Source organism: Alligator sinensis, unplaced genomic scaffold (genome assembly GCF_000455745.1).
Source record: "Alligator sinensis unplaced genomic scaffold, ASM45574v1 scaffold493_1, whole genome shotgun sequence".
Lineage (NCBI taxonomy): Eukaryota > Metazoa > Chordata > Crocodylia > Alligatoridae > Alligator > Alligator sinensis.
Window position 1 is genome coordinate 232,628 of NW_005842513.1, and position 11,025 is coordinate 243,652.

Below are 11,025 nucleotides of genomic sequence, written 5' to 3' on the forward strand. Positions count from 1 at the left end.
TTTTATTTTTACAGTTAACTAATTAAGGTACTAATCATGTAGTACTCTGTCGTGGACAAAGGATACAGCTCCAACCAATCGGAATTCAGAGTAGTTTTCACATTTAAAGCTGCTAAACCAATGACAGTGTGAATCCTTGTGATATGTAAACATACCTGTAAAATATAAAAATTATTTTCATGTTTATTCATAATAAACCATTTCCCCAAAGCACATAATCATGTCTTATTCTTCCATATTTTTATTATGATGGGCGCAGACAGAAGTGACATTTTTTGAGCAATCTGGCCCCTGAAAGAGCTCTACAGCCACACCATAACATGTTCACAGCTGCAGAGTGCTTTAAAAATGTCCAGTTGTGTGAAAAATAAACCCTGGACAAATCAGGTTGTGTTCCCTCCAATGTTCTTCCACACAGGGGGTGGGGAGAGGGGTGGGAGCTCCTACTTGATGAATGGCAAGGGGGGCAGGAAGAGCCCCTTTGCCTTATGGGCCCCCTCAGCTACCCTGGGTTGGGACCGCAAGGCAAGGGGGCTCAATTTCTGCCCCCCCCCCCAACCTTCACAGCTCTGGCCATTCAGCGGCCAGGAGCTCCCTCCTTCTCCCTCCCTCTCCTGATGACAGCCCCAGAGCTGGGGACGAGGGGCAGGGGGGACGAGGGGTGGTTTGGCAAACTCCTTGGAGGCTTCTGGAGTGCCCCCACCTGCTGGTCAGGGTCAGTGCAGGCTGGCTCCAGCCCCCTCCCTGACCCAAAAGGCAAAGTTGGGAGGAAGGAAGGTCCCAACTCATGGCACTTTATATAAAGCATGTTAGTGGGGCCTTAATGTGCGTCTGCACCCACAGAAAAACATGGTTACCAAGGAGGTCACCAAGGCCAACCTTCAGCTCAGGCCAAGAACATCCCTATCTAACTTACACATAAAAAAACTTCCCGTGATGGAGATCGCACATCCTTTGCAAGTGTATGTCTACATATGCATTCATGCTAGACATTATCCTCCTTTTCCATCATCGATATTACTAGACAGCCTTGGAGAATGCTGCCACACATTCAGCAACACATGTCACAAGACCTATTATCACAAAAGGCAAAGTTGATAGCAATGCCAGTGAAAGGTGTATCACAACAAACAAACAGATATGTTCCAGACCAATGATAACCTCCATTGCAATGATATCCATTGAACTGAAAGCAATTACAACAATGGCAAGCCCACAATACAAGCAGCTTGAACCACCTCCAAAATAAAAAATTCCTAAGTGTAAATCAACTGGATCAAAACTCCATTGATATGAAGACAGCAGATTTAATTGTTCAGTTAGGAGCAGCATACAATCCATTTCCATGTTCCAATCATACCCTCTTCATTTGGAAAGAGTTTTAATTTCATGTTATTGCTTTAGAGAAATCATCTGGAAATGATACACTTGGCTAAGTCATCCAGTTCTAGAGCCTTCCAGACCCTCACATACTTTCTTATCCCTGTTCGGCAATCCATTTCTGAAGAAAACATGATAGAAAAATTCTGCTGTGTATACACTGAATGCATGTACACTAGCAGTGGAACTTATATTGCCAAGCACTTGAAGTGGACTCTCATGTAGGCACCTCTATCAGACTACTAAAGCTTAAAAGATTCATAGACATTAGGGCTGGAAGGGACCTCAGAAGATCATCGAGTCCAGCCCCCTGCCCAAGGGGCAGGAAGTCAGCTGGGGCCATAGGATCCCAGCAAGATAAGCATCCAAATTTCTCTTGAAGGTGTTCAGTGTAGGTGCTTGAACCACCTCTGATGGCAGGTTATTCCAGAACTTGGGGACTCGGACAGTAAACAAATTCTTCCTTATGTCCAGCTTGAAATGGTCTTGTAGTAGTTTATAACCGTTCAACCTCGTCATCCCTTGGGGCACTCTGGTGAACAAACGTTCCCCCAGATACTGGTGGTCACTCCTGCTAAACTTATAAGTGGCCACCAGATCGTCCCTGAGCCTGCACTTTTCCAGGCTAAAGAGCCCCATAGCTCTCAGCCTGTTGTCGTAAGATCTGTTTTCCTGACCTCTGATCACGCGCGTGGCTCTTCTCTGGACTCTCTCAAGCTTCTCCACGTCCTTTTGGAATTGTGGGGCCCAAAACTGAACGCAGTACTCCAGCTGCGGCCTCATCAAGGCTGAGTACAAGGGGAGAATGACATCCTCGGATTTGCTTGAGAAGCATCTATGGATGCAAGCCAGCGTTTTGGTCGCTTTACTAGCTGCAGCATCACACTGAAGGCTCATGTTCATCTTGTGGTCAATGATGACCCCCATGTCTCTTAGACAGTAAACGATTATTGAAAATCTGAACCATTTATATTTGGACCACTGCAAAAGTCAGCAGTTTTCCCCCTTGCTGGGCACAAAAAAATTGCAGTCACATGTTCTTAAATAGCTCAGTAAATCTATGCAACCACTGCCCTCCCTCCCCAAACAGCTACAGTGGAGGACTCAACAAAGGCAGACAATGCAGAATAAAGAAGAAAGCAGCTCCCAGCAGACAGAAAAGGCAACAGTAATGGACATTGTGAGCAAGTACCAGGAATGGATTAACATGACTCTGGTCATATTGGACTGAATTAGATTTAAGGTGACCCAAGCCCCAAAGAATTAATTTCACTGCCTTCACTTGACATTCTAGAACTTGCCCTGATCAGAGTTTACTAAACTCTCTAATGCAGTGATCCTTAATTGGGGTGATGCAGCACACAGGTGCCACAAGATCCTTAGAAGGGTGCCACCAGATGAGGAGATAAGCAAGATGTAAGGAGATAAGCAGATAAGTTCAGGATCAAGCTGTCTTTGTCTGCTCTCTCCCAAGCTTGGCCCCGTCTGCAAGGAGGTAATATATAAATTAGTTTTTTAAATGGGCCAGCACTCGGTTCCAAAAACTTCTGGAGGGGCGCCTTGAGTCTCAAAAGCTTTGCAACCACTGGTCTAATGTGATAAACCAGTGAAAAGAAGTTTCAGCTCTTCCAACACACTTGAACTGTCTCAACAAATGCCAACTTCTCACAGGTCTTCATCCAATATCTAGGCCTGAAGTTTTTCTTATTTTTTTAAATGACCAACATACAGCTGTAGTTTTCACTCCTTTGCTTTTGCAGCTGCAACTAGAAACTGTTAATGGTCATTACTTCCATCTCCATCCACCACTCTTACAAAATGACCCACCTCTCTGCCCCCATTGCTCTAGCTCAGATATGCTCCCTGAACAGAGACCATTAACGTAAAGGCTTAAGATAATGTTTCAATTAATTTGTTTTGATTTTTAAATTAATTAATTTTAAAAGCTTAACTATGAGGACTCACCATAGTCTGGGTGAAAGATCTGGCGAATCAGGAGAAGAAACCATTCTTTTGTCAGACCACCCATATCAAGTCCAGCCTCCCCTACAAATGTAACTTTCAACTTCTTTTTTAAATCTGCTCTCTTCCTTGTCAGCTATTAAAAAAATGAAGAACTGCATTTGATCAATGTTATGACATTATATATAAAAAATGTAATATATACATGTACATATAAGTAGAAATATTTGTGGATAGCTATATATATATATATATATATATATATTATACACATTTACTAAACTCCAATTCATACATTAAATCTACATGTAAAAAACTGTATGGTTTGGGAAAGGAAGGATAATTCCCACTCCCAGCACCTGACCCCAGCTCTTCTGGGTTTGGATGCTATCTTATTAACATTCAAACAGCTCTCTCAGAGTTCTTAGTCCTGGAAACGGAAGAACCATCTCTTCCCACTATCCTGCAGGCCTAACCAATTCGTTCTTCTGCGAGAGATGGGGAGGAAATTTCCTGCAGAACACAAATGACTAGTGAACTGAGGGTTTTTCCCCCACTTTCCTGTCAAAACTTGAGAGCTGTTTGGTAGATAAGACATGGACCAAATCATCATAACTTTTGGCTACTGTTCCATATAACATGCCAAACAGCAGACTAGGTTTGGTAGAACCATAAGCACAGAATCCAGTAACTTTCTGGAAAAGTTTGGTTTCATTAGGAAACCTGCTCTTTCTAGTCCTTCATCATTGGTATAGTACACATATGGGAAACTCTTAGCAATTGTCTGCATCCCCCAAGTGACTTAAGTTAGACCTCTGGTAGTGGTGTCATCAGCCATGTAGGTAGCCTAATTAGCTTGAAGATAGGATAAGTAACAGTGTCACACAAAGGTGCCAATTAACCTGTTTAAAGTATTATGCAGTCAGCTACACTGCTTCCACTTAAAGCAGCAGCCTACCCAGAGCAGCACAGCATGCTGCAGGGCACTGCTGCTGGGGATATTTACTATGAAGACATGGCTTTAGAGAGGTCCAGCAAAGGGTGTTTGACTCTTGTTGTTATGACAAATTCATGTCATTCTACACTGAAGCATTTCTTCCTTGATAGGACTGAGGTACCATCTACTTGAGAATTTAACTCTTTTAACAAAGCTGTGACCTACTACCTAATACCCTAGTGGGCAGTAGGGCCGTGTGAAACAGCATCATTTAGTTTCTACTTCCATTTTGCTGTTTCAACAGGACAGTGTTTCATTTAGAGTTTCATTTTGTTTCAAAGTGCTGTTCCGTTTTGTTTTGTCAAAACTGTTTTGCTCTTTCGACGTTTCGCCCATAGGCTATAATGGGGAAGCACAAAACTACCTATAACTTTGTCAATTTTGGCAGATTTGGATGAAAACAGTAGGGATGGTAGCCCTGTCTGAGGGCATGAAGCCTGCCAAGTTTCAAAGAGATAGGTGCAGGGGTTTCCGGGAAACTGCACCTCAAGCTCAGCACAAGCAAAACTCGTGACATCTGTGACTTTGGGTGCACGTTAAGGTCTGCCCTCACTGGTGCTGGGGCCTCTACACAACATGGTAGTGTGCCCCAATGAGGTCTCCTCCTCCCCTACAGCCTCAGACCGGTCCACCACTTTAAATCACAACAGGTAAAATAACAACTTAGTGAAGAACAGCACAGTAGCACCAGCAGCATCTCAGGCAGTCAAACTGTGACAGACCCTTCCTTTCCTCTCCTGAAGGAGCTTCTTTTCCAGTGTGTGTGTGTTAAGTCATGCCCTCACTATGTCCTTCCTCCCAATTCCCCCTCCCTCTCCTTACTTTCCGTTCCCCTACAGGCAAGCCCAGCTTCAGCTTCGGAACTTGAAACAGTTTGAAACTTTCAAAATGTTTTGGCTACCCTCATTTCGTTTTGAGGCTGTTTCGAAGTTTTTGGTTTCATTTTGATTTAGCTGTTTCAGGCTTGAAATGAGTCAAAACAGTGTTGAAACGAAACAGCCAGGGAAATTTCGCACAGCCCCAGTAGGCAGGTGTTTTTATCCATGTGTCTCCATGTGTAAGGTTTTATGAAAAAGGTTTTGTTATATCTTCCTCAGATTACAGATTTTCACAATTAGCCAAAGGCCATGTGTAAGGTTTTATGAAAAAGGTTTTGTTATATCTTCCTCAGATTACAGATTTTCACAATTAGCCAAAGGCATTAGTATGACCCAACTACTTTCTTCTAATAATGAGAAGACATTAAATCAGCAAGAATGCAGCATGGGTTATAACAACTCCTGCATTCCATTTATTCACACATCAGTAAGTTTCTATTGTAACAAGATTTTTTTCTTTTTGTATATCTGCATAATTTGATCTGAACCCCAATTTTAATCTTCTAAAGATTGCTTCAAATATTTGAAATATATGAAACAAAGCATCCTTCATTTTCTTCAAAACAGAGTGAATGGCCTATGCAAAGGGAGATTCCATAGCACTTCTGTGTTATGACAGCAGAAATGGAGAAAAAGCAGCAGAAGTGAAATAAAATCTAAGGAAGAAGGCATTTATATTTATAAGCAAGTACATTTATAATAAGGGTAAATTATTATAGAAGAATCTTAAAATTTGATGGATTAACAAATGTTAACTATTTAATGACAGTCTTGAAATTTTCTTTCACCTTTTTATCATTTACAATTATTTTTCAAAGCCAACCGACTATTTTTAGGTTTTGAGGAAGATCAGGGAACAAGATGTGATTAATGCTGATTAACAAGGTTTGGCTGACCGAAAAGAAACAGACACATATGTTTCTCTTCCCAATGCTACTTAAAATAATCTGCTGTTTAGAAATGAAAGGAACACACACAGGGATCAGTTAAAAATTTGAATAAGTATTTAGGAAAATAAAGCTTAAAGCTTAAACTAATTAAAAACTGAAAAGAAAAGGCAGTGAAGGAAAAAGAACTTCAAAATATAGAGAGAGAGATTAGAAAAAGTTGAAGCTACTACTGTGGAACAATAGAACTAGTCTCATGCAGCATACTTCACCCCTATATAAACATTTAGTATAATGCAATATGATCAATAGGGATCCCAGTTGTCTCTACTAAAAATAAATAAATAAATAAAATTGCAAATGATCTGATTAACCCCCCCCCCTCCAAACTGTGTTTTTCTGCGATGTAATTCCACTATATGTATAGGTATCAGTTGAACACAATGTTTTATTGTTATAGTTACAATTTTACAGAAATGTCGAAGCCTACCAGTGCCTCAATCACTATAATAAAATTAATTCTATATAGTTTGGTGTTTGATTTTGTTTTTTTCATCATGGAAAATTAGAGCCCTCTTGCTCCCTTCGCTTACCAGGACGTGGGTCCAGCTGTGGCTGTCCCTCTCCACTGCTTTGTGGTGTTGAGAAGGCCAGATATGCTGGTGCCCTGCCCATGCCATTGCCCCTCACTCCCCACCTACTGCCCCCTTGACCCTGCTGGTGCCCCTCACTCTCCCTACCCACTGCCCCATGGGTTCTGTCAGGGCTCCTCACTCCCCACCCAATTCCTAACCCCACCCAGCCCTGCCAGAGGGGGACCCCAGCTGCCAGGGCTCTAGGGCCAGGGACCCAGGTCTGCAGCCCACTGCCCCACCATTAGTGCCCAAACCCCAGCTGCTGCCTATGGGAAGCAGCAGCTGCTGCAACCTGAGCAGGGAGTGGAGCACAGAGCCTGGCTTCCCCTCCCCCATGGGCAGTACAACCAGAGCGGAGCCTGTTGGGGCAGTGGGGGGTGAATGTGGGCTACTCTCTGTAGGCTTGGGCCTTCCTGCCTAGCTGCCCTTTCCATTGGTGCCTCCACAGCCCAGTAGGTGGGACCCGGCACAGCAGGGCAGAGTGGGAAGGGTAGGCTCAGTGTCACTGATGTAAGCCCCACACTGCCATGGCAAGGTGCCCCCTGCCCACCTGGCAGCAGCAGGGAGTACAACTTCATGACACCAACCCCTCTACTGCCTGGCAGGTAGGGGCTGCTTTGCCATGGTGGCGCAGGGCTTCTGGCTGCAGCACCGAGCTTCCCCACCCTGCTCTGGCCTACTGTGCTGGGTCCTGCCTGCTGCACTGCGGAGGCCCCCATGGGGAGGGCAGCAGGGCAGGGAGCCCCGAGGCACCCACCCCTGCCCTATGCAAAACCTAAGAGGCATGTGTCCCCCAAGCCCCACCCGCAGGAATTTGCACAGCAGCAGGGAGCCAGCCCCACATCGCCCCAGACAAGCCGCCTGCAGCTCCATCCCACTTCCAGCCCATGTCCAGCAGCTGTGCATTCCAGCCCGGGGCCCCAGGCCCCATGCACCACCCCAGCTGCCAACCCCAGCCCTACTCAACTCCTTTCCTTACTATGGGCCCCCCCGCCACCTTATATGCAAGGAGCTATAGGAGGTGCTCTCCAGGCTGCCATGTGCATAGGTATGTGCACACATGCACATGGTGTCCCCTGCCTGACTGCTCTTCTCCCGCTCCCCTCAGCTCCTTGCAAGCTGGAACTCTGCCAGCCTGCAAGAAACCCACCGTTTGCCACACTTTTTCCTTATAAAGGGAAAATCCAGGTTTTACTGCGTTTTTCTGCAGTGAACGGAAAACCCAGATCCCTAACGATAAATAATTAAGCTAAATTTAGATGGCATGCAAGTACATATGTTTATATAGAGTTTGCCTACGTGTGAGATTAGTAGGTATACAAGAACACCATGACAAAAACTGAAGCTCAGGATATCATCTCAAAATCTTCTGCATTATTACTTTTGCAATACAATACTTTAATTACAAATACCACATATCAATAACGAGAATTCACAGCTCTCATCACAAAAGCTTTCAATACAACCTATTATTTGAACTGAAAAGGCAGAGTTACTTCACAACAAACCGATCTTCATTTACATCCTCTGTACCTCATCAAGCGAGTCACTAACAAGGTGTGTTCTCCTCACTTTCACATTTAGGAATAACATATTCATGTCAGGTTTCTGCCTGCGAGAGACTTTGTCCACAAGACTTTGCTATTTAGAATGAAAAAAAATAAAAAGAAAAAAGAAAATAAGTTTTACACTCAAATTTGCTTTAAAAAACTTCTGAAAGGCAGACAATAGCATTAATGAAATGCGTGGAATCCTTGCTTTAGAGTAGCAGTGAAATATCAGCTTCTTGAATGTCAGTTGTTTGGTCAAAAGCAATGACAAAAGTTGTAATGTAACATTGAAATAATCTTAATAAGAAGAGTAAATAAAAGGTACTGGTTGTGCTGTGTTGTGGAAGTCCTTAAAATCCTCTTCCTCCCCTCTCCTCAACAAATAGAACTTTTAAGTAGGTCCAACCAGGGGCTACATGTGTTTCTGTGGCTTGAAGCACTGATCAGCATTAGCAATATGGTGCAATTGGGATTTGATCCCCAGTCCCACAATCATGCCTCCTGTCAGGCACAGAGCAGATCCCAAATATGCTTTTAACCGAATGTCTGTCAATGACTTTAGTTAAAGATGAGGGGTGCATCTACACATGCGCTTTACTGAGGAGCTGACTAATTAGCTTTGCAGTAAAGCATCACCATCTATATATGCACTGGTATTCAGGTGCAGTATATTAACTAACTCCACTGTAGGATAGTACTGTCCAGGACAAGTACTATCCTACAGCAGGGTAGTTACGCACACCAAAACCCATGTGGAAACAGTGACTGGGGCTGGCTGGGGCATGAGGGTGCTACAGTTTGGAGACTGTCTGCTAGCTAGCTGCACACTGTTGCACCCTTCTCGTGCCCCAGCCAGCTCCTCTGCAGTATGTTGAGCCAGGGCGGAGCAGCCCCAGGCTGGCAGGCTGATCCTCCAGGACTCCTGACAGCCTAGGGCTGCTCTGCCTTGGCTCAACATGCTGTGGTACCAGGTGTACGTGTAAATGCTGCGCCTGAGAGAAAAACTTTGGTGCGAAATGCACTGTAGTTTATTGCTATGTGCTAATTGCACGTGTAGATGCATCCAAGGGGTAGTAAAACAGTTGCATTTATTTTCCCGGAGTAATCTTACATTTCAGAGACAATAAATATTTCTATGGAATTAGTAGTAAATTAAAATGTATAACATTGTAGTGATTACTGTGAAAAAGACATTTATCACAAAGACTTACACGTGCTATGCTTATCATCTGCTGTTCTGAATCCCTCTGAATAATAACTTTTTTTGCTGCTATAGAAATGATGAATGGGTACTGACAGAAGGAAAACCTAAGTAATAAAATAGATGGGAAGTTAAACAACATTTCTTTTAGAATTCAGGAAAAGAATTCTATGCTATAAGTTCTGCAAAAGTTCAACAAATTAAGTATTATGTTGGTAAACCAGACAGATATCCTGTCTCTCAACGAGAACCTGAAATCTTAATTTCATTGTACAACTTGAATAAGATGCAAAAAAATGAATACAATACTGAAATAACTTAGATTAAGTTTTCTTCCATTTAAATAACTAGAAGTGATTATCAGGGATCCTGGTTTTCTCTGATAAAAAGTCCCCAATTTTCAGACTAAAAAAAGTAACCCAGAATCCACATTTACCTTGATTAAAATGAAGCACCACTAATATCTCTCTCTTTATTAGTGGTGTTTCATTGTAATCATAGAAAAATGTGGATTTGGGGTTACATTTTTTAGTCTGAAAACTGGGGATTTTTTTTAATCAGGGAAAACCAGGATTCCTGGTGATTGTATATAGAACCTAGAGGAGTCTGATTTACAGAGATGATAGTAAGAGTTCTCCTGCAAGTCTCCAAGCATGTTAGGATTTACACATGTGCACAGCTTCATGCATTGAAAATAATCCAAAGGACTTCATTGAAAGTAATGACAAGGTATAAAATTAAACATGCAGTTGAAATTTTACAGGATCAGAGGCAAATACTGAAGAGATGCATGTAGCATCTGAAAGTTTATTTGATACAATGTTCTCAGTAAAATGCTAATCAGGTGCAGAATACACCTTTATAGAAATGCATACACCTCCAACAAATCTGCAAATTCTGCTAGATGTCTCATCACAAGTGCATGAAAAAGAGAGGAAGGAATGCATGCACCCCTGAATGTGTAGGTAGACAAAACTCTTGGGGTATAGGTGACATCTTTTATTAGACCAACTAAATACTAGCAAAAAAAAAAAAAAAAAAGTCTCTCTTTGCAAGCTTTCAGGCCTAAACACCCTTTTTCAGGCAAAGGAGGATTCAAGGATTGTAAAATTTTCCCCATAATGCAGGGGTGGACAAATTACAGCCTGCGGGCCAGATTCGGCCCACTAGGCCATTCTATCTGGCCCACGGGGCCCCTAAAAAAATTTAGAAAATTAATATTTATCTGTCTTTGGTTCCTGTCAAAGATAACAGGAGCCACGGGCAGTAGGACCCAGGGGAAGCCCCGGTGCGTTCCTGCAACAGCAGGGCCTACCCAGCCCCGCCCCCCCAGCCAGAAGTCCCTACCTAGCAGGGCTTCTGGCCTGGGACCATATGGCTCCTCGTGGCTGCACTGGCGCAGGAAACTCAGGTAAGGGGGGGGGGGGGGGGACAGCTGAAGGGCAGGGGAGGACTGCAGGCAGGGAGCAAGCTGGTGTTGAGTGCAGGGAAAAGCAGCCCCCGCCCTGCCCCATGGCTGGGGCTCCCTGCTGCCG

The 11,025-nt window shown here is 43.5% G+C and overlaps 1 protein-coding gene across 3 annotated transcripts in view; it reads right to left on the reverse strand.

The window, feature by feature from the left end:
• The window catches only part of HECTD2 (HECT domain E3 ubiquitin protein ligase 2), an 82,882-nt gene that overhangs the window by 24,734 nt on the left and 47,123 nt on the right, over positions 1–11,025 (reverse strand). For all 3 annotated transcript variants that reach the window (XM_025213241.1, XM_025213240.1, XM_025213242.1), the window contains exons 11-14: positions 9,501–9,597; positions 8,273–8,380; positions 3,346–3,478; positions 67–155 (exon numbers count right to left, since the gene is read on the reverse strand). In XM_025213241.1, coding sequence (XP_025069026.1) covers positions 67–155; positions 3,346–3,478; positions 8,273–8,380; positions 9,501–9,597 — 427 coding nt within the window. The remainder of the gene's footprint in view (positions 1–66; positions 156–3,345; positions 3,479–8,272; positions 8,381–9,500; positions 9,598–11,025) is intronic.